Below are 21870 nucleotides of genomic sequence, written 5' to 3'. Positions count from 1 at the left end.
TTCAGTACTTCTTCCTTCAGCTCTCTCGCTTGCGTGTCAAGCTTTGTCCCTTTTGGACTTCCGTCACTGCCTCTCTCCAGCCTTCTCTCTTTCCTCGCCTCATGAACTTTCCACGCTGCTGACAAGGCCATCAACAGTCCTGCAGGCAGAAAGCAATGCCTGCACCCTACCATCGTCATGCAGCTATTACAGCGAGCACTGCAACGGGATCGGGTGCGCACGTTGCTCATCGGCCAGGTGTGAATCGCGGTCACGTTTCTACATGGTCAACTTCAAGCAACGACGATCCTACCGTCAAGCCCATGAGTCTCGCTACTCCAGATGACGACTTCTCCAACCCAGCAAGCACTACGACTTCCTTACTGGATGACTCTCACACCAAGCAGCAAGGACCCAGCTGGTCTTTTCTTACACGCCGCGTTCGGTGAGTCGGCTTCTCCGCATTAAAGTAGCGTCTCCCCAGTCTTGCCTATATTAATGATACTGGACTCGATAATAGGCCCTTCTCAATTCGGAAATTCTTCGTTCTCCTATGCCTAGTCTTCATCCTGTTTGGTAGTGCCTGGGTCATTCGTAGAGACCATGCGAGACGAATGGCCCAAGAAGCCGCCACTATCGACGTGTACCTCCCTCCGATCGCAAAGCTCTCCGGCCCGGAAACCTCGGCGCGACCCGACCCATTACGCTGGCTGCGTCAGAATACCATTGCTGACGTAGATGGGATGCCCCAGCAGTACCAAGAATCGCTGTTGGAATCACGTCCCAAAGCAGCCTTTATTGCCCTAGTTCGGAATTCCGAGGTCGAAGAGATGGTGTACAGCATGATTCAGCTCGAAGCTCGGTTCAACAATCGCTCGACCCATCAGTACGACTGGATCTTCTTCAACGATGAAGAATTTAGTAGTGAATTCATGTCAGCAGTTCGAGACGCGACTAACTCGCAGTGCTATTTCGAGATCATTCCCGAAGAACACTGGAGCGTCCCTTCCTGGATTGATACTACTCGATTCGACGTTGGTCGCCAATTCATGGGAAGTATCGGGGTCGGAAAGGCATGGCTTCAAAGCTATCACCATATGTGTCGATGGAATGCCGGCCTATTTGCTCGAGAGAAGCGTCTTGCCTTCTACGAATTTTTCTGGAGAGTCGAGCCTGGAGTAAGTCTGGTGTTGAGACTGCTGTATCCTTGCAATCTAACGACGTTATCGCAGGTTGATTTTAGCTGCAACATTAACTACGATGTGTTTCGCTTTATGCGTGACAACAACATGGCGTACGGGTTCAACATGGCCATTCTTGATGACGCACGGTCTTTTCCTTCACTATGGGACAGGACGAAGATGTTCATCAAGAACAACAAGAATATGATCCATGAAGATGCCGACTATGACTGGTTACTCCAAGAGCCTTTCCATGGAAACGGTATTTCGCGGCCCACCATTGACGATGACACAAGGGATTTCGACCGTCTTGAGTACAACAACTGCCAGTTCTATTCCAACTTTGAGGTTGGATCTCTTGCTTTCTTCCGCAGCGAGGAGCATAGAGCTTACTTTGAACATCTTGACAGAACAGGAGGATTCTACTACGAACGCTTTGGCGATGCTCCTATTCATACTCTCAGTGTTAGCTTGTTCCTCCCGAAAAGCCGCATCTGGTACTTCCGCGACATCGGATATGCCCACGGCCTATGCGAGCAATGCCCCCCTCATCAGGTCAGACTCACTGCTGATCCAGAATCACAACAGCAACCTCAGGCGCGTGCGGTATTCATTAACGAAAGCCTCTCAAAGAAACACCGTCGATGGGAGGCCATGTCCCAAGACGTTATTCGCCAGGGAGGCATACCCGGTCTGGCCTGCGGCTGCACGGTTAGCGCCATTGATCATAACAATGCCAAACTCGTGCCTTTTGAGTCGAAACAACAGAAGCCGGAGCACCCGTGCATACGGCTGTACCTTGGCGGTAAATGGCTCGAGAAAAGGGCTGACTGGGACCCAGAAGCCGAGATTGCAGCTGGTCGGGATGGTTCAGGAGGCTACCTGCTCGACGGCCTAGAGAGCAACCCTTTCTTGCGCAGCGACTCCAATGAGCCAAAGTGAAGGGAGAGTGCAACAGCATACCCATCTCCGCGGCGTTACTCTTCCGTATCGTCATCCAAAACAGGCTGACTGTTAGTAGGCAAAGTTATCTGCGAAACCCAATCCTGCCCCAAGATTCCGAGTTGAGCTCATATACCTAGGACGACTTGAAGGTACCCGGCGTAGAGTCCTTGCCAGCTGAGATGAACTATGTGAAGGGTGTCTCAATTAAAGAATTCAGTAAAGAAGCAGCATAGAACAGAGGGCAGCGAGTGCTTGCCATGGTGACTCAACAGCCCGATTTTATGATGTGTATTGTTGTCTTTTGCTGGGGCAAGGTCAGGATCATTTCATGAGGACGTAGGTTCTTTGATTAGCATTTCTTACATGAACCTAGGTACCACAATTGACGATCCTATTTCCTCCGGGCTAGGTGCGCTGTACTCTAGTGAATCTTCTCAGAGACTATGGTGACATCCTTCAGTATCACTTGTGAACTACTGAATGGCGGTAACGATGTGAGCGTTCCTAAGCATGAGTGATACAATGCGCCGCCGAAACAGGGGGGCATCTAGTGGAGCGAATCTCGCAGGTCATGTCTGCTGATGATCTGTGGCTGGCAATTAGCTGAGGTTGAGCCTCGAGTCATATCGTGATACTGCCCCCCGAGGGCCCCGGTGTTCATGGCACGGTGAGTTTCGGCGTTCGTACTCAGTACTTACGCATCTAAAGCCAAGCCGTCGGCAAATCAGAATGGATGCGTTTGTATGTCAGCTTGTTTAGGAAAGTGATGCTAATCTGCTAAATACGGGAGAGACATGGCTATTCCCACTTTAGCTACCCCAGATTCACTAATTACCCCATGCCAGCCCATGTCTTAGGTTCTCAGCCTATGATGTCCCAGCGTCTCAATAATGCTGGATTTCCTCCCCACGTCATAATAGCCCCCTTTTAGGGAATCGGCGTCGAATATCATCGCGCATCCCCGCAATCCGGGGTCATGTCGACCAACGCAGGCGCAAGGGAAGAAAGATGAGCGCGCGGCTCTGAGGAGAATATTCTTCCTATATTTTTGCTGATTTATTCTTGTACTCATATTAGGCGTTCGCAATTCGCTTTTAATAGGTAGCCTGTTATTCGCTAGTACTTCAATTGGTTTAGACCAGCCATTTATCAACTACCTAACAAACACGCGACGAGACAAGCTTTCCGCCGTCATGCGCTTCTCCGTCACGGCCGTCACAGCGGCACTCCTGTTCGCATCATCAGGTCCCCTGGCACTTGTCAGCGCCAGTGCCGACGCCGAGCCTAAGCCCGATACGACGCCCGACTCAACGCCGACGAAGACAACACAACAACAAATCAAGCCACGCGAAACGACGCCGAATCTCCTCTCCGCACTATACCAGATAGCGACTGAATTCGGCCTGCGCGCGTGCATACCCCAGGCCCTACCCCTCGTCACCACACTGCCTAAGATTCCGCCGGGACTCCTGGTGGGAGGCGCCGTGTCGCAGGCGTTGACGCAGAGCACGCGGGAATTGGAGGATGTGTGCGAATTCTCTGTTACAGGGTCTGTGGGGGATACCTTCACGAGCTTTCTGCCGACCTGGTATGAGTGGTATAATAAGTACTCGGATCGTATCCAGAGCGTGGTGACGAGGTGTCCGAAGGCGGCGAAGCTCGTGAGTACGGTCGAGGCATATCAGACGTGTCCGCAGGTTTTGGCGCAGATTACGGCGGCGGATACTAGCACGGCTACTACTGCTGGTGATGGTGGTAATGGTGAATTATCGGAGACGGCAACGGAGACGGAGACAACGGGCGCGGCGCATGAGACCGGGATTCTGGGGGCTGCGGCTGGTGTTGCGGCGGGATTGTTGGGAATTGCTGCTGTGCTGTGAGGTAAGTGGTGTCGGTGTACATGTGTATATACGAGAAATTGACGCTCTGTAGGATAATGATTATTTGATGGCTTCAAAAAGTCGCAGCTTCTATTTGATGTATATAACCTAATTTGAAGTTTTGGTGCGAAAGCCCTGACTATAATGGAGGCATGGGTACTAAAATTAATGAGACGGTGAAACCAGGAAAGCGTATTTTACACCCGTTCTTCCGTACCACCACACCCCGCCCAGCCTGCAACTTTTATACTTCCAGACAGAGCTATTCGTGTGTACGTATTGTGTATATATTGAGAAGATCTACGTATTTAGTTCATAGACAGCATGTCTACTCCGGAATTTACTGTATGATGCTGCTAAAATTAGTGCATGTGTGATGTATACGTGGGTTACTAAAATTTCCCAGAAGGCTTATTCACGAACGCGGGCGTCGTGAAGATAAATAAAACTATGCTGCCCATGTCACTTCTCTCAACCCTCCTGATCAGTGAATACTCCGTATTCAAGCTAAGTAATCGACAGTCCGGGATATCTATACCCGGCTGGAGGTTACTTTTAGAATCCGAATAAGGGAACTTCTCCTAAGTTTGTGTATCTTCAAGCCATGGTCCAGTATCCTCACTCAGCCGAATCGAGCCGCATACCCCGCACACGGCAGTTACATGGTTCGTCCGTAGCCAAGCTGCTTGTATGCATATGACTTGTGGTATAGGTAGTTATGTACTGAATAAAGACACGATGAATGGTGAACTGGACTATTCTGCAGAAAGCTCGCTTCAGGCCGTCGTGGTGAAGATAGGTAAACTCCTCACGTCTACGACAATAACTCAGCGAAAAGGGGTTATCTAGTTATCTTCGATACTAAGTATAGCCCTCACTACGAATCCAATCAATTCGTGATTGGTGGAATATATCGATTAAAGCGAAGAAAAGGGACGTAGCGCGAAAATGCCGGGTCTTCTGGAAGAACAGACGTTCAAGACTATCGAGATCAAGGAGCTACATCCGACTTTCGGGGCTGAGGTCTTGGGCGTGAACTTCGAAGATGTATCTGAAGAGCAGTTTTCGGAGATTATGGCTGCGATGACGAAGGTAAAGACACTTCAAATTTGGCTTCTTAATTCCTTTCTCGCTGTGTTTCTTTTTCAGCGATGATTTTTAATACACTATATCCATCACCAACATCCCCTATCTTCACGCCCTCGAGAGATACGAGCTATCGTCCTCGCGCTAAGAATGTTAACGAACGTACCTAACACTCACAGTACGGCGTCTGCGTATTCCGCAACACGGGGCTCACGGATGAATCACACGTGGCCTTCTCGCGGCGCTTCGGCGAGCTTGACACCATCCGTCGATACATGCCGCCGGGCCGCCGGCCGCGGTACGGCTTCTACGAATTATTCGACGCGGGCAACGTGTCGACGGAACCTACAGGGTCCCTCAACCACAACGGCGACGGCGAGGAGACCGCGCCGCGCCCGTTGGATCCATCAAGTTTGCGCGCCCACACGAGTCGCGGCAACGGCCTCTTCCATGCCGACTCGTCGTTCAATCCGCAGCGCGCCTCGTTCTCGCTCTTACGAGCGGCGGAGTTGCCGCCGAAAGGCACCGGGGCGGATACCCTTTTCGCGGACTCGAGGACTGCAGCTGAGGAGTTGAGCGAGGAATTACTTCAGATTCTCTCTGGGGGGATGAAGGCGGATAAAAATAATGACGAGGAAGGAAACGAAAGAGAAAAAATGGACGACGGAGGTAGGGATGGAGCAGGGAAAGGCTTGATAGGCGTGCATTCCATAGCGCACTCGCGCAAACTCGGGTCGCCCGAGTTCTTCGCGGACCTCGACCCGACGCCCTTGCCAATGTCGCGCCACCGGATCCTGCAGCGCCACGAGCCCAGCGGGCGGATGAACCTGTACGTCGGGGCGCATCTGCACCACATCGAGCACGACGAAGACGGGGGGTCCGGCAAGGAGATACCCGATTCCTGGGCCCTCGTGCAGAAGCTCAATGCCCACGCCTCGCAGGACAAATACGTCATATCGGTGCCGTGGAACGACCCCGGGGACCTGGTCATCTGGGATAACCGCGCCGTGCTGCATCGTGTCGGGGAGGGGTCGTTTGAGGGGAAGTATATACGTGATTTACGACGGACTACGGTCCATGATGATTCACCGACGGCTTGGGGGTTTAATATTGTTGGTGCGGCGTTTCCCTCGTCTCTTACTGGTCCGAATGGAGAACCGCGGTGATAGGGGTTGGGATGAGTTGTGAGGATTCATGGGTGGGTATTTAAGGGGTCGTTGATTCAGCTTGGGTTGTATTTTCCTTGATCGGGATATTACTGGGTGTACTGTAGGCAGTGAGAGGAGGCAGGGTGCGTGCGCCCGCTGTATTTCTCATCAATATATCTTTTATTTAGTGCTATTTGAAAGCTAAGTAAAGTATCTCATCTACTTCTTGATTGCACTGCAACCCCTATAAAAACCTTTATGAACCCTTGAGGAAATAATCTCGACTTAAGGAGAATTTTAATACTAAACTATATACTTGAAGCTATATACGATCTTGATTGAGTACGGCGAGTAATATTTTCAATGCTATTCTTTTTTTCACAAGCACTGGAAATAGTAGTCATTTTGAGCGGTGCATGTGTAGGGGGACACGCACGTCTTTGGTCCGCTGTAGCCAAGTCCTCCACATTGCTGTTAAAAGAAGCGTTAGCATAGATATCAGCATTTACCAATTTGGATTCTAAGATGTCATGGGGGAGAAGGTATATTCTCCTCGGGGTAATGTTTTACTTACGCCGTAATGCTAGAGAAAGGAGGTGTGAGCTGATGCTTCAAGTTCTGTAAGAGTAGTTGGAAGATTGTAAAGAATCACTTACAAGTACAGTTCCAGTTGGCGTCGCGGTGCTTGAAGTGTTAGTCTTACTAGTGGTAGTTGTCGTCGGCGTCTTAGTCGTAGTCGTGCTCTTTGTTGTTGCCGTTGAAGCTTTTGTTGTGGTTGATAGAGTTGTCGAGGATCTAGTTGTAGTCGTCGAGCCACCACTGCCACCACTTAAGGACCCGGATGCGTAGAAGACACCACGGCCGTTTGTACCGACAAATACCTGGTCAGCAGTGTTACCGCTACCAGCGAGCTTGCAGCTGTCGATAGCTCCGAAGCCCTGTGTTGCACCCTGGATATCAGTCCACGTAGCTCCGGTATCACCACTCGCATAAAGTCGAGCACCTGCGGAGCCCGTGCCGAACGCGTACACGTTCCACGTGCTGCCTGACCCGAGACCAAGCGCAATCTGGTAAGTGTTAGTGAGAGCTGTTGGGACCTTGGTAAACGTGGCGCCGTAGTCTGTGGAGCGGAAGATTCCAACGTTGGTCGAAACCCACACCTCGCCAGCTATCTTGGGATGCGCCGCAATATCACGGACGGAGGTAGCGCCTGTTAAAGTGCCACCAGCTGCAAACGTCGTCCCTGTGTCCTTACTCACATAAAAGGTAGCAGCGGATCCGGCGTAAAAGTATGCGTTCTTCTGCTTGTCGGCTGCGATGATGGTAGAGGCAGGCAATGAAGATACGCGAGAGAAAGAGCTTGAGTGCTGGGAGCGCTGTACACCATTTGCTGAAGTCGACCATAGAATAGTGTCAGCATCAGCTGAATACGCGACAGAACCGCCTGACATGCTCGTGTCGGCGCCCGCGTACGCATACCAGCTCGCGCCGCCATCGTTTGACAAAGCCATCTGCTGCGTACCAGCTGTGCCGCCCACGCGCACCACACTCTTCACGTTGGCACCGGCGTAGTCGACGCCAACAGACCCGGAGAACATCGGGTCATTCCATGGCTTCTGGGGAGATGTCTTGAGGACGCTGGAGGATGCAAAGGTGAAGCCGCTGTCGTCGCCGACTCCTACAAGGAGCTCGCTTCCCCCGGGAGCCGAGGCGAGATCTTGCACGGAGAACTCCTCAATGCCATCAGCTAGCACTTGGATCGTGATGTTATGAGTTGAATCCCAGTTGGTGAGATCGTGTCCGCCGAAGACGGTGAGACCCGTCGAGTAAAGCCAGTGGTCGCTATCCAGGGGGTCGATGACAAGCGATTCGATCATCCAGCCCAAATCCTTCGTGTCGACATCTAAAAATCCAGCCTTAATCCATGGGGCTTTTGTAGCCTTGTAATGTAACAGTCAGAACTGAGTTTTCTTCTTTTTTTTCTCCTTTTTCTTTTGGAAGCACATTCAACTCACCGACTGGCTGTAATACAGATTCATATCGGGATAGCTGGCCCATTCCCAGAGTTTGGACCAGGTGGCACCGCTGTCTGTAGAACGAAAAATCTGTGCGTCGGGCCACCAGGAGTTCAAGCTGGCTACTACAATGGTTCCAGGGCTTTGCATGTCGACGCCCATACCGCCAAACCCGAAATAGATATCGCTACCTGAAACGGGTGTAATATTTGTCCAGGTGCCGGCTGTTATGTTGTACCGATATACAGCTCCTAGGGTGCCATCGTACGGACCCGTGCCATCGCTGTAGGTGAGATACAAGACTTTCTGGGTTGGTTGCAGTACAGCCTTGTGTGGGAAGTATGTCCCGGGCTGACCGGCGGCTGCGGTCCACTGTGGTTTATCAGCCTTTAATCCACTTAGATATTGCCTATGAAACAATGCGTACCGTTCTCCCAGAATCCTCGGTGACCCAAACACTGGATGTAGTGTTGTCTGCCGTACCAACAAATATTCTCGAGGTAGCACCACTTGTAGTTCCGCTTGTTGAGTCGAAAGTCACAAATGCAACTCCTTGCGGGTCGCTGTTGTAGCCGGTAGTATCAGTCGGGTTGGGAACGAATGATCCCTTGGCAGTGAAACTTGAGACCTTGGTGAATGTCACTCCGGCATCAGTACTCTTCCATAGTCCATTACCACTGCGAGCTCCGAAATAAATAATCTTGGAGTTGGCAGGGTCGACAGCAAGACGTTCGCCCATACCGCGGCCGGGCATGTTGCCGCCAACCTTGAAGGGTAGAGTCGTCGACAACCAGGTCGCGCCCTGATCGCTGCTGCGAATAATGGCGCCATTGTTGGGGTCCCTATAGATATGTTAACCGGGTTAATTCAGTATGGACATGCAGCCGTGGATCCAACCAGTTATTTGTGTATGCGCCTACGGCAGCATATACTTTGGTATCATCCTGAGGATCGAGCGCCAATGCATCAACACCCCATTTGCCCCAGTTGGCATTGTCGGCAAGGCTATCTGTCACAGCAGTCCAGGAATCGTCGCTATTGAGCCGGTAGATACCACCAATATCCGTTCGCGCGTACGCGACGCCCTTGGTGTTGGGATGGAATACGAAGCTCGGCACGAAGCCACCACCACCTCCGATTTTGACATTCTGCCAAGTAAAGGCAGCCTGAGTAGGAACTGCAACCGCTAGGAGAAGCTCAGTTATTGTGAACAGCTTCATCGCCAAGACTTGTCGTTAACTGCGATGACTGGAGGCTCAGGGGTGATCAGCACTCGCCTGTTGCTGATCGCCTCCTCAGAGGGCATGTTTACTTTATATGTGTTTCCAAGAAACCGCCAAATGCAGGCTAAGTCCACATTGCGACGTCAGCATTGACTGATTTAACACTGCGTAGGGGTGTCTCTTCCTCTACGGTCGTAGAAGTTCCTTGGCCGCCGGATGCCATCCCTAGTGCCCCCAAATTGCGTGATGCGGTGGGTTTGGTGGAGGATGTTCAGAGAATTTCCCGCGAATAAAACATTTGAGTGAGCACCGTATTGACCCCGATCGGGCAACACGGGTGAGTCTCCGTTGGCCTATAGGGCCGGGGTCCCCAGTCCAGCTTAGCAGAATGCTCTCAAGCTCCGTGCACTCCTAACTTGCGCCGATTAAGATGTCAAGGCCTTGACTTTTTAGAAGCTTTTTGTGAGTGTTTATTTGAAAGTCCGGTAGGGTCTAGGGTCACCCGTGGTACGCCGTTTTCTCGCCACTAATATTTTGGGCATACAGACAAGTTTGCACAGGGATACTACCCTATAGTCTGTCTTCACGTACATTCTCCTTTCTCAAACGCGAGCCCCAGCTTTTTCTTCACTGTAAACTCTGCCAGTCTGTCATTGCAATATCCTATCATAGAAGCTACATCCGATGTACTGAAACTTGGCCAACGCAAATCGGCGTGAATTTGATGAGCTTCCTAACCCAGCTGAATAAGCGCGCCGAGCTTCCTCTTGCAATTCAACTTCCATTTGGCTGCTTGTACATGTGGTTTGGATATGTCGCGTGGTAGTGGTAAGGATAAGGGCGGTTGAGATTATACTCAACTCTTTACCTTTTTGTATATCCCCTGTTTGATTCCATCGTCATGGATTGAGCCCAGATGGTGTTACATCACCAATCTGCTGGTTTCGATGAGTATAATCACAAATGTCCTTATATAAAATTGGGCTATTTTAAGAAATGGCTTTCCATGTTTTCAGAACATAATTTACTACATGAAAAGCATCATGTAGCTTATAATCCACAACATCTACTCCATGAGCGCAAGTAATAATGACTTACCAACTTCTCATCTATTTACTTGAGCGATGTAAAGATAATGAAATTTTTTTCCAGCGCAAGGTCTTAAATTCGATTCTGGACTCATATCAAAGACGCACAAGCAGGCGCCTACGAATCTAAGTGGCCCTGCTTCTCATCTTCATGCATAGTCTTACACGTGATGAAATGAGTTTCCATATAAGAGAGCGATGTAGTCCTCCATATGCATAAATTTCATTCTTTACAAATTCCGCAGATTACAGGCTTTTCTGATTTTATCCGAATGAAAGCCTGCCCAATTACAACCGGACAGATGTTATGTGATGAGTTTTGTCTGTTGAAGTAGATAGTGGTACCAAGGTAATCGAATTCAAAATCATGTTTACATACATATAGGCATGGTAAATGAGCTTATAACCATATCACTGAGAATGCTTCGCGTTAGCCCTGCTTCTTCGCTTGTGTCTCGTGCAAGGTTGTTCTTTGACAGAAGGCTTCCAAAGGCAATTCGGCTCAGTGTCATTTCAATTAGAAACTTCTGGTCAATGCTAGCGGACAAAGTGCCATGACGCATTTGATTCTGATGCTGAACGGAGAGTTCTATCATCAATAGGTCAATTTTCGTGCCTTGCTCACTTCATGGGTCAATGACTTTTGGTTATCTAGATCTTCCCGCTCTTTATGCTAACGCTGTGGAACATGTCAGTGTGAATAGCAGAATATCCACAGGCATAAAAGGGCGCTCAAGGACTTTTTGCCACACCTTTGAACACAGACATGTCTAAAGCAATAAGTTGTATTATCGGAAATAAAACTCACCAAGTTGTATATGGTGTTGTTCTAGGTTTTCCCTATGCGACAATCCATCTCTATCCCATGTCGTTCCGGCTCTCTCCATCTCATCAGAGCTCAATGGAACCTAGTGACTTCAGTGCAATATGTTTGGACCAGTGCCTATCACAATGTGCAACTCACTATGCAACGTCGTATACACTGGTGTGCTTATCGCCTCATGCGTTGGAATAATGTTGCTCTATCTCTCCCCATCTCTCAGACTTCTAGCAGCTGGTCTCTGTCGTCGGAGTCTTTCCAGTCTGACCAGAATCAGTGAACACATACTTGAATATCGATGGAAACAGCAATTGGTTGAGCGTGGCGTTCAAACCTCCGATTGCGAGAATTGTGTCTGTTTTTAAGAGCGAATCACTCGTCTAGAAGCTGATATACAGAAGACACAAGACAATGAAGAGGCCATTGCTACCATGGCGCGCCGGGAGTTATTCAACGATAACCTCAAGCTCCAGAGCGAGGTCAAGAAAACCCGGAAAGAGCTCAAGCGGATCATGAACCTCCTCAACATCGCTAACGACCAAGCAAATCAGAGCCGTGCCAAAATCCGTTCCCTCGAAGATGAGAATCGACGTCTCATAATAAGTAATCTTCAGCAAAAGAGCAACGCATTGTCGCAGCAACGACGGGCAGCGAGGGCCGAAAGGGACTGTGAGTTCAATGGGGACCGGGCCAGAACTCTAGAGAATTCGCTAGCGAATAATCAAAGGGAATTACAAGCGACGAAGACGGCAAAGACAGCTTGTTCATCAGACGAGGAGAGCCGATCAACAGCGAGAGGCGCGGGTACGTTTAGGGGTTGAAAACCAGGAACTTCGACGAGCGAGACCGGTTGTGCAACGGGAACGGGAGACCATTTCACTTGATTTGGTTGATACAATGCATACTTGAACAGCTATGGTTCCTTTAGCATGTGGATCAAGTTCAAATAAAATTGGAAAGCGTATTCCTCTGGAAAGTTGGTGTTAAAGCCTAGAAGTAAAGTTTGCATACCGATGACGACAAGTTTGGGCCACTGGTGTCTCTGTACTTTATTAACAAGTCTGACATGCTATACAAGTCCACCCCTGAATATTCATGGCGCGTACTAAATCCTTTTTCAAGACGCAGTCATGTAACGTCCGTTGATATCATGCACATGAATAGGAGGATACTGTGATACTTGGAGTCGGGTTTTGCGAGATGCAATAACTAGTAGCAACCCGAATTAACTCGGTTTCTTCACTATTTACATATTTCCTCTGAATCACTATCAATGGTGTTAGGCGGGCGGGTAATGAAATCGATGAGAGTAATCAGAATGATTGGTCTGCGTGCTGGGACCTATTCAGCCGGCAAAGATGCGATATGACCTCGATTACGGACGGCACTTTTCGACCTACGCTCGGAGGACGCAGGCACCGGAATAGGCTTTGTGGAGGTAACAGATATAATGGCTAACCGGCCTTGAACTGCGCACGTCTGGAGAAGAAGCCCGTGACGATCTGGACAACTCTTATTAACTTTTGGAATTTTGAGAGCATCATCTCCATCGCCGTCATCGCCACCGTGATACTCAAAAATGTTGCTCAAATGGTACCAAGGGCTATCATTAGCCTCATTCTTCGCTCCGGGATCTGCACTGTTGCGGTTCTCCTGTTCCCAGCTTGTGACCGAGCGTCTGGATCCGTTGGTTAACCCAGGAGTAGTTGGCTCGCCGCATTTACACCAAATCATCGGGGGCGTTAGTCATCCCGTACTCTCACTTCAGCTACTATAGAGAAAGCAGCTGTGGACTCACTTGACTAACATGTCAATACTAGAATACCTTCAATGCAACCATGGACCCCAAGACGTTGAGCATACCCGACGCCGCGACCTGCACGACATGTACATTCGCAGAGGACTTCAGCAACTACTGGACTGCAGTCCTCTTCTTCCGCGCACGAAACGGCACATACAAACGTGTGCCGCAGAAAGGCAACGTTTACTTCGAAGAGTCAACCGGGGGCATGACTATTTACTACATCCCGAGCTACCAGAACACCAAGGTCACGGCGTTCAAGCCCGTGAGTTCTACCAGAAGGATCCGGAGGAAAGGCTTAGTATGGTCTTGAGAGGTATATGCTAAGACGATATGTGTGCGTGTCTAGGGTTTTCGAATGATCACCGGTAACCCGACGATTCGAACGCAAGAGGAGGCGGCAAAATATAGACAACTCACTTAGTAAGTCACCCCTTGATGAAATCACAAACTACGCACGTCTTGGCTCTCGCAGTTTTGTAGCGGTTAAGAAGATGCCCATAGAAAATCAAAGCTTACAAACGATTTCTACACCTAGTACTTGCCTCCAAAACTCAATGACGCGCACAGGCGAAACTCTCGACATGCCCAAGAAGCCTTGTCCAGCAGGGATAATGGCCAACCTGCGCTTCCCAACGTAAGCGGCCTTTTTTCTTCCTTTTTCTTTCCCTTCATACACCCCCTTTTTCTATCACTCGCGATGTATTAACATAATTCCCGTACTTAACAGCTGCTGGGATGGTGTCAACCTCGACAGCGCAGACCACAGCAGCCACGTCTCATACCCACAAGGCGGGACTTTCGAGAACGGCGCTCCCTGCCCTACCACGCACCCGGTTAAGATCCCGCAGCTATTCTACGAAATCGTGTGGGACACGACGGCCTTCAACAACCCGAAGGACTGGCCCGAGGACGGCTCGCAGCCGTTCGTCTGGAGTTACGGGGACGCGACGGGGTTCGGCAACCACGGGGACTACGTCTTTGGATGGAAGGGAAGCGCGCTACAGAAGGCCATGGATACGAATTGCAATGGGGATAAGTGCAATGGGCTCTCGTATCAGGCTAGTAAGTCACCTATTTTTGCTTCGACGGTGTGCTTCCGAGCATGTTGAGAGTAAGCGCGCATGTGTGGCGATGATGGCTGACAACAGAATTTTCGTAGTCAAGAATGGTAATGCTTGCACGAAGAAGCCATCAGTGAACGAGGACCTGAGCGGCTGTACGTAACCTATCCCTTATCTTCCCATTCCACCTGTTTCCCTCCTCTTTCTCTACAATGTCGAGCATGTACTAACCAATCTTCATCATCAGGGCTACGAGAGCTACCTGGCGGGATGCCCGTGACTGATAGCAGCGGCAAGGTGATTTTCTAGGCGAGATTCTACCTCACTGGTTGACTTGTAGGGTTATCACGTCGGGACCATCCACTCTGTCACATGCCTACCACGGCGGCTATGAATAAGACAGCGGCGGGGGGCCGGGAACAGTGTAGGTATTCGTTAATATCAGATCTTTCAGATTGAAGACAGACATGGCGTTGGTCTTTCACGCGTGACTTCGCCAATACTGCGGTACGGTTACAGAATCTAGATAATGGCATTCACTCCCACTCCTTCACGGCCACTTAGCATTTGATTCATATCAGACACTCATGAGATGCCACTCACGGTAGAACGTAACTATCGAACTGAATATTCCATGGTCAGACAAATGATATCACAACGACTTACGTGTAATCACAAGCAAACGTGGAAACAAACACTGAGCGAAGTACACATGGGCCCCATAGAATTGTACAAATACACAGCCTACAAACCGAATACACTAGCAGCAAATCGCTCATCTGTAATAATAAGATTGCGTCTGTGCAGACAAAAGAGAGAATTATGCATATAACATTAACGCCAGCAGATCTGATGAAGACGAGTTGTAGAGGGGTATCCTCGACTCTTCCTTTTCTTGTCCCCCACCTCGCCTCTGAAAGTAGCAAAGGATATTTTGTTTCCGTACAAAGCCACAAATGAACTAGTGTACAACGAGTTAATGACATAACCTATGAGTATGGATAGAGTCGCTGTTCGCGATCGTTCTATGAAGCAGGACCACCGCCTCGTGGCCTCTTTGTTCCGTTGCCAACTTCTGAGTCCCCTCTAGGCCGTTTTGCGCCGGGCTGAAAATTGTCAACCGACGGGTTGAGACTTGTACGTCCTTGATGGCCGCCGCCACGTCCCCGATACTGGTTTGCTCCACCACGTGCACCTCCACGAGGTATCTGTTGGCCGCTTGGTTTCCGTGCCCCACCAGGAAGGGGAAGGTTAGACGCTTTAGGAATCTGTGATACAGACGGCTGCGTAGGCTGTGGTATCCCTGTGGATGCAGTCTGTTGAGGCGTTGGTAGACTGGATGGTGCAAATGGATTAGCTGCTGGCATCTGATCTTGTGCAGCAGTGGCGAATGGGTTGATGACTGCTGGTTGAGGAATAAAAGGAGCTGCGGGTTTGGGGGGGATGGTCGTGGGTGGTGTAGGCTTGGCTTCCTGGGGAGCGGGTTTGGATGGCGTGGACTGGTTCGTTGGCGCTGGTTTGCTAATTAGCTTAGGCTATCATAGTTGAACAAAAGAACATACCTGTGGTGGCATTGGAACTCGTGGGTGTCGCCGAGGGGGCTGTTTGCTTAGGGGGCATCGGTGGTGGTTTTGCATTTTTAGCAATCTCCCATACCTCCCCAACAGGCCGTTGAGGCGTTTCCGTCGCTGCAGTTTCGACTACCTCAATCTTGGCATTTGCCATTCGAGCCCGATTTTCCGTCATATTCAACTTGAGGTTCATCTTGGACGTAGCGAGTTGTTGAGCTGAATCTTTCGCTTGAAGAATCTTCAGTTCCCACTCCGCCTTGGTAGATGCTTCGTACTCTTCCTTCATCTTCTTGGCCTCAGCCGCGAGCTTGTTCTTAATATTGTTCTGTACAATGCTTCGAATAGTAGCATTCTTAGAAACTAGCTCGCGAATTTCCTGGTCACCAAGATTATTGATATCCGGAGCAGAAGTGTTGGGTGTGGAGACTGGTGCCTCTGGCTTCGGTTGTTGGGGTGTGCTGGGTGGCTTTACGTCGTTCTGTAGGCTGGCTTGTTCCGTTTCCCAGATTTTTCTTTCTTGCTCCATACGTAACTTAAAGTCAGCATCCAGTCTCTCCTTGTCTTGCTGGAGCTGAGCTCGTTCGCTCTCCATGGATGCTTTGAATTCACTGAGACGCTTATTGAGTGCTTCCTTCATCTTGTCACTTCGGTGCTTAACAATAGTATCTTGATTTTGCTCAAGCTCTCTGGCCTTCGCTTCCCACTCGGCAGCCCGAGCTTCCGCGGCAGCGATTTGCTCTTCAAGCTTCTTGCGCTCGTCATCTGACAATGGCTGAGTTCCTACTGTGTTTTCAGTTGAGCCATTCTGGTGTGTCGAAGCATCATTTTCCATTGCCGAGTCACCGTTAGTTTGCGTATGAGCTTCAGCAACATCTTGTTCTTTTTCGGCAGTAACTGAACTCAACTGATCGCGGGTGCTTTGAAGCTCTAGCTCAATCCTGACCTTTTGTGACGTGATCTGCTCTATTTCTGATAGTGCCGCAAGAAGCTGGCCTTGAAGTTTAGACAAGGCATCCTGCGACTCTTGAGGCTCTGAGGATGGTGCGGGGGTGGCAGGAGTAGCCGCCTTCTGAGACTCGGCCCGTAATGATTCGACTTGTCGCTTAAACTCTAAGACATGTTCCTCCAGCTCGGATTTGGCCTTCTTAAACGTTTCCAGTTCTTCCTTGGTGCTGGCAAGCTCACTAGCAGCTTCTTCAAATTTCTGTTGAACCTGCTCTTTCTCGGCCACTACCTGATTCTTAGCTGTTGTAAGCTGTCGGGATCGTTCTTTGGCAGAGTTGATTAATCTTTCACGGGTTATTGCCCATTCGGCTTCCTTCGTGGCTATTGAGTTCTCTAGTTCTGTAATCTTCTCTCGGAGTGGACCCTCGGCTTCTTGTAACACACTACGTTCACTTTCGAGACTGGCAACCTTCTGCTTCAATTCTTCGACCTCGGCTGGATCAGCCCGGCCATGTTTTGATAAAATATCCTCAGTGCGTTTCTGCCAACGGTCACGATCTTCTTGTAACTGCTTCATCTCAGCCTCTTTGAATGTTTGCTGACTCTGGAGCTCCTCGATTTGAGCTTCCAGTGGCTGGATGGTTGACTCTAGCTCCGTGATCCTAGCGATCCTTTCTGTCAGCTGTGCCTGAGCTTGGCGCGCTTCAGTTCGCAAAGCAGCATTGCTTTCACGGAACAAGTTCAGTTCTTCTAGCTTGCTCATAAGATCTTTATGAGCCATCGTGTTTCGATCGTTGTCTCCGTGAGAGCTACGTTCTTGCTCAAGCTTGAGCCTGGCGTCGTCAAGCTGAGATTGAGTATATTCCAATTGCTGCTGTAGTCTCTTGGCATCTTGTACCTTGAGGTCATATTGTACCTCGAGAATTTCCTTCTCACTTCGAAGATAGTTGCTTAGCTCTCGATATTTGTCGGCATCTGCGCCACTTGGTTGGGCTGATATTGTCTCAAGTGACTCGTCGCTTGAAGCGCGGCTCTGCTGCAGCGCTGAGATTTGTGCAGTTACATTCTCGAGCTGCTGGTGCAAAAGCTTATTTTGCGCATTTGCATCCTCCCAACGGCTACGAATCTCCGAAATCTCTTGCTCAAATTTCTGTCGACGTTCATCCCAAGAACTCTCGCTCTGCAAGAGAGTAGCCTTAGCTGACTCAGCTTCGGCCTTGTATTTTGCCACCGAGGTCTTGAGCTGATTGTATTCGTTTCGGACATTGGACAATGCCTTCGCAGTTTCACCGTGTTTCATAACCTCATTTTCGTATGCCTGTTGTGCACTAGCCGCGATTTCGGCTTGAGCCCGAAGATCTTGTTGATGGAACTGAGACGATGATCTATAGTGCTCCTCGTCACCCTTGAGTCGCTTCACTTCTTCTTCGAGAATACCTTTCTCTTCTTCGAATCGGCGGGTAACGTCTGCCTGAGAGTCACGTAGGGCAGAGAGTTCACTGTTTGATCTGCTCAACTCAGAAGATAGGTCTTCTATGCGCTGCTCTAATTCCTTGATGGTGGCTTCCTTGGTGGATAGTGTGCTATCCATCTCTTGAGTATACTGCTCCTGGGCAGCGTTCAATCTTTCGAGTTCCTCTTCAGAAGCCTGACTGAGTTCCTTGTATCTCTCAACTTGTCCTTGAGCATTCTCCAATTGGGATCTTGCCATCTCCAGATCTCGTTTTAAGTCTGTTGCCTCGTGAATTAGTTCCTGGATGCGTTCATCGCCGTCTTGCTGCGTGGCAGATTCGTCGAAAATCGAGACCATTGAGCCTGGTCGCGGAGTTGGCCTAGGTTGAAGTCGTTCTGCGCGTTCGTCTGCGCTACGTAGTTGAATCGTCAACTCATCAACTCTACTCTGCAGATGATCTCTACTTGTCTTTACCGCCACTAGCTCTTCACGAATTTGACCAAGGTTAGTAGTGAGTTCGTCGATTCGTTTCTGTGATTGTTGGGCGTCGAATTCTTTTCGGAGCTGTGCTTTCTTAGCCTCCTCAACCTCTTCGGCCAGTTTCCGCTTCGTGCTAGCCACGTCTGCTTCTAAGTTGTCGATAGTGGCTTGAAGACGACGTTTCGTTTCACCATCAGCGAGTTCTCGCTCATTTTGCAACGTCTGATGTGTCGCAAGCAGACCATTCAGGCGGGATTTTTCCTGCACCAAGTTCTCGTTATCCCGGTTAAGTCGATCCTGGATGTCCTGCCAAAGGTTCTTCTCAGCCCGTAGATTTGCATTCTCACTGCGCATGCTCTCGACCATGGCCCTAGCTTCAACAAGTTCCTCGGCCACATTCTGTGTTCTGATGTCCTGCTTTGCAGCAGACTCGGACAGGGAGTTATTTCTCTTTTGCAGCTCTTTGTTTTCGTTGTCGAGAGCAGCATAGTTAGACTTAAGCATATCAAACCGTTCTGATGCGAGCGATAGCTGGCTAGTTATCCTGGATACCTCACTTTGTAACCTGGTTCGGTCTGCTGATAGTTTCTCAATCTGCTCCTTCAGCGTCTTTCGGTCAGTGGTTTGTTCCTTGCGGTAATCCTCAAACTCCTTCCGGATATCCTCGAGTAGAGTTGGATAATCACCATCAGCAGGGAGGTTTTGTTCAATGCTAGTGAGAACACCGTCTCGTGCAGGATGGCCTAGCGCAGATGCCATCTCATCTGCCGACGCACGGGATTCAACTATGCGGCGGAACATATCTCTTTCTTTAGTGATACTCTCGGTCTTTATCTTGAAGCCTCTCAGGGTATCTCTGAACACTTCTAACTCTTCTTGAAGTCGGATGCGCTCTTTATGATCCTCGACAGCTTGATTCTTAGCAGCGATCGCCTCCTCACTTTCCATATTCTGACCAAGTTCATGCGTGACTTGGAGAAGCTTCTCGTTCTTTTCTTGAAGCTCCTGGATATCTTTGAACACGACCAGACGTTGAAGAATCATGCCATTGATGTTATCCGCATTACCCTCAACCTGGCCTCTTTCCAGCTTTTGGAAATGTAAAGTTTCCTCGATTGATAGCTCATCAAGACCCTTCTCTTGGCAATGCATATTGAATAAAAGCATTTGAATTTGGGCACCGAGATCTCTGAGTTGGTTCCGTAAAATGGCGATTTCAGCCTGAGCTTGTGAGGCAGCGCTTTCCGCTTTCCGCGCTGCCTTCTTAGCTGTGTCACGCTCACGGAAACTTTCGTCAGAGAGGTGTGACATATTTTGAATTTCGGACTGGAGACGCTCATTTTCGGCATACAATTCCTCAAGTTCAGGTGCCTTGGCCTGCAATTGTTCAAGCACATCCTCGAGATCCTTGGCAAGATTGTTGGCCCGTTGCTTCTCAACGTTTAGTTGCCCTTTCACTTTGTAATACTCGTCCAAGGCCTGCGTAGTAGATATTGACTTGCGCATCGATCCCGGCGTTGTGAACGGTGAGCTAGGGCGATATATAGACCCGTTCAAGGGTCGAGGCGTCTGGGGCGCAGATCCCGGTTGTCCAGGCGGCGAACCTCCAGAACCACTGGCAATCATAGCCTCTAAGCGGCCGACCTCAGCTTGTAATGATTCATTGGCTTGAGCAAGTTCTTCCTTATCCATGTTAAGGCTTGCTATTTCTTTACTAATCTGTTGGACCTTTTCTTCGCACTCTCGCTTCACATGACTCTCTCGCTCCTCCATAGTGCGCAATCGATTCTTCTGGGTTGCATTTTGCTGCTCCGTCAACTCATGAAGTCGTTGTAGTCGATCGACCTGCTGCTGGAAGTCTTCTTCTCGACGGGCAGCAGCTTCTTCTAACTGTTGGACCTTGGCGAGAGCGTCATCAGCTTTTCTCTGGGCGTCCTGAAGGCGTTGTCGTAGCTGCTGCTCGCCACGCTTGAGCGAATCGACCATAGATGCAGCATCGTCATTCTGACGCTGGAGTTCGGCAATGCGCGCGCCCTTCTCTTTCCGGTAGTTGAGGGCGTCGGCGCTCACTTTCTTCAGCTCTTGATCGGTCCATTCAATATCGCGCCTGGCTGCCTCCAGCTGCCGCTGTAAGCCTTGCTCTCGAATTTTAGACGAGCTGGCTGCCGCATTAGCAGTCTGAACGGCTTGCTGTAACGCCGTAACTTCGCGGTTGAGCTCCAGTGTTTTTTGGTGTTGAGCCTGCAATTCTTGGGACAGCGCTTCACTCGTTGCATTTTTGGTGTCGATGATTGCGAGAGATTCCCGGTTCGAGGTTTCGAGAGACGCGATACGCGCACGCAGGGAGTCAATGTCGGATTGTGAGGTCGAGCTAGAAGATTTGAGTGTTTGTAATTCGTTCTCGAGGGTTTGCCGCCGTGTTTCTGATCGAGTGTGAGAATTTATCCAGAGAACAAAGAATATTTTTTGAAATGTCGAGAGGTCACGATACCTTCTTGGTTGAGTTTCTGACGGATTTCCTCTACGTCCTTAAGGGCCTTTTTCGCAGTCTCATTGCTAGCATCGCGTTGGGCTTCAGCGCTTCTAACAGATGTCTCAAGCTCGACCTCGAGCTGAAGCTTCTGGGAGAACAAGGTGTCGAACTCGTGGGCCTTGGTTGCTACAGCGGCAAGAATAGCGCTGACCAAATCGGCGGTGGGATCAGAGATGGCACCCGAGATATTGGTCTCCGGCATACCCAGATGGGTAGCGAGATAGCCTACGTCTACCCCCGCAGCCGCCATCTTGTTAGGTAGAAGCCGGTAGGTGCAGCCTCATGGGGGTCTATCGATGGTCGAGCCGCTTTTGGGTTCGTACGACGGAGTAGAGCAGGATTGGTTGATGAGGTAGAGTCACAGATGTCGGTATTATAACGGTTATCGATGGTGGCGGGTGTTGACTCTCCTCCCTGGCTTCGGTTGCTTTGTCTGCTTTGTCTCGGAATGATGGTGAATGAAATTTACTGGGAGCTGAGAAACAGTCGCCGCGTCGCGAAGAGCATTTGCAGTTGACTAAACCAACAGCTAGGAAATAAATCAATAGTGGCAGTGTGCAAGAACACAAACACGATATCAATATGCAACGGTCAAAGGATGGCGGTGAAGAGTTGGTGAAATGGCGCCGACTTGGGCTTCAGACGGCGTTTCTTTCAC

General features: G+C 49.8%; 6 protein-coding genes across 6 annotated transcripts; 4 read left to right on the top strand and 2 right to left on the bottom strand.

Annotated features, from left to right (window-relative positions):
- Window positions 1-593: 593 nt before the first annotated feature.
- Window positions 594-2102, top strand: F5B22DRAFT_635467 (glycolipid 2-alpha-mannosyltransferase-domain-containing protein; the record flags this gene model as incomplete). Its single annotated transcript, XM_047977148.1, has 2 exons — window positions 594-1157; window positions 1212-2102. The coding sequence occupies 2 exons, from the start codon at window positions 594-596 to the stop codon at window positions 2100-2102; spliced, it is 1455 nt and encodes a 484-aa protein (XP_047832058.1).
- Window positions 2103-2807: 705 nt separating this feature from the next.
- Window positions 2808-4696, top strand: F5B22DRAFT_85391 (uncharacterized protein). The gene has a single exon (XM_047980629.1). The coding sequence runs from the start codon at window positions 3299-3301 to the stop codon at window positions 3983-3985; it is 687 nt and encodes a 228-aa protein (XP_047832057.1). The 5' UTR covers window positions 2808-3298; the 3' UTR covers window positions 3986-4696.
- A 237-nt stretch (window positions 4697-4933) lies between these two features.
- On the top strand, window positions 4934-6237 carry F5B22DRAFT_635466 (alpha-ketoglutarate-dependent 2,4-dichlorophenoxyacetate dioxygenase; the record flags this gene model as incomplete). The annotated part of the gene is made up of 2 exons (XM_047977147.1): window positions 4934-5077; window positions 5251-6237. 2 exons carry the CDS (start codon window positions 4934-4936, stop codon window positions 6235-6237), a joined length of 1131 nt encoding a protein of 376 aa, XP_047832056.1.
- A 142-nt stretch (window positions 6238-6379) lies between these two features.
- Window positions 6380-9718, bottom strand: F5B22DRAFT_601159 (glycoside hydrolase family 74 protein). Its single transcript, XM_047974587.1, has 6 exons — window positions 9132-9718; window positions 8662-9076; window positions 8235-8606; window positions 6876-8159; window positions 6794-6802; window positions 6380-6690 (listed from the first exon to the last, which is right to left on the bottom strand). Exons 1-6 carry the CDS (start codon window positions 9452-9454, stop codon window positions 6598-6600), a joined length of 2496 nt encoding a protein of 831 aa, XP_047832055.1. The 5' UTR covers window positions 9455-9718; the 3' UTR covers window positions 6380-6597.
- A 3149-nt stretch (window positions 9719-12867) lies between these two features.
- Window positions 12868-14539, top strand: F5B22DRAFT_654279 (uncharacterized protein; the record flags this gene model as incomplete). The annotated part of the gene is made up of 7 exons (XM_047979790.1): window positions 12868-13106; window positions 13186-13431; window positions 13516-13589; window positions 13705-13803; window positions 13897-14231; window positions 14329-14385; window positions 14478-14539. The coding sequence occupies exons 1-7, from the start codon at window positions 12945-12947 to the stop codon at window positions 14537-14539; spliced, it is 1035 nt and encodes a 344-aa protein (XP_047832054.1). The 5' UTR covers window positions 12868-12944.
- A 595-nt stretch (window positions 14540-15134) lies between these two features.
- Window positions 15135-16028, bottom strand: F5B22DRAFT_85205 (uncharacterized protein). Its single transcript, XM_047980626.1, has 2 exons — window positions 15793-16028; window positions 15135-15743 (listed from the first exon to the last, which is right to left on the bottom strand). Exons 1-2 carry the CDS (start codon window positions 15865-15867, stop codon window positions 15207-15209), a joined length of 612 nt encoding a protein of 203 aa, XP_047832053.1. The 5' UTR covers window positions 15868-16028; the 3' UTR covers window positions 15135-15206.
- Between the last annotated feature and the right edge of the window lie 5842 nt (window positions 16029-21870).

Source organism: Xylaria bambusicola (assembly GCF_022495145.1).
Source record: "Xylaria bambusicola strain CBS 139988 unplaced genomic scaffold F5B22scaffold_14, whole genome shotgun sequence".
Taxonomy (NCBI): Eukaryota; Fungi; Ascomycota; class Sordariomycetes; order Xylariales; family Xylariaceae; genus Xylaria; species Xylaria bambusicola.
The sequence above is the reverse complement of the archived record's forward strand: the minus strand, read 5'-3'. Positions and strand labels throughout refer to the sequence as shown.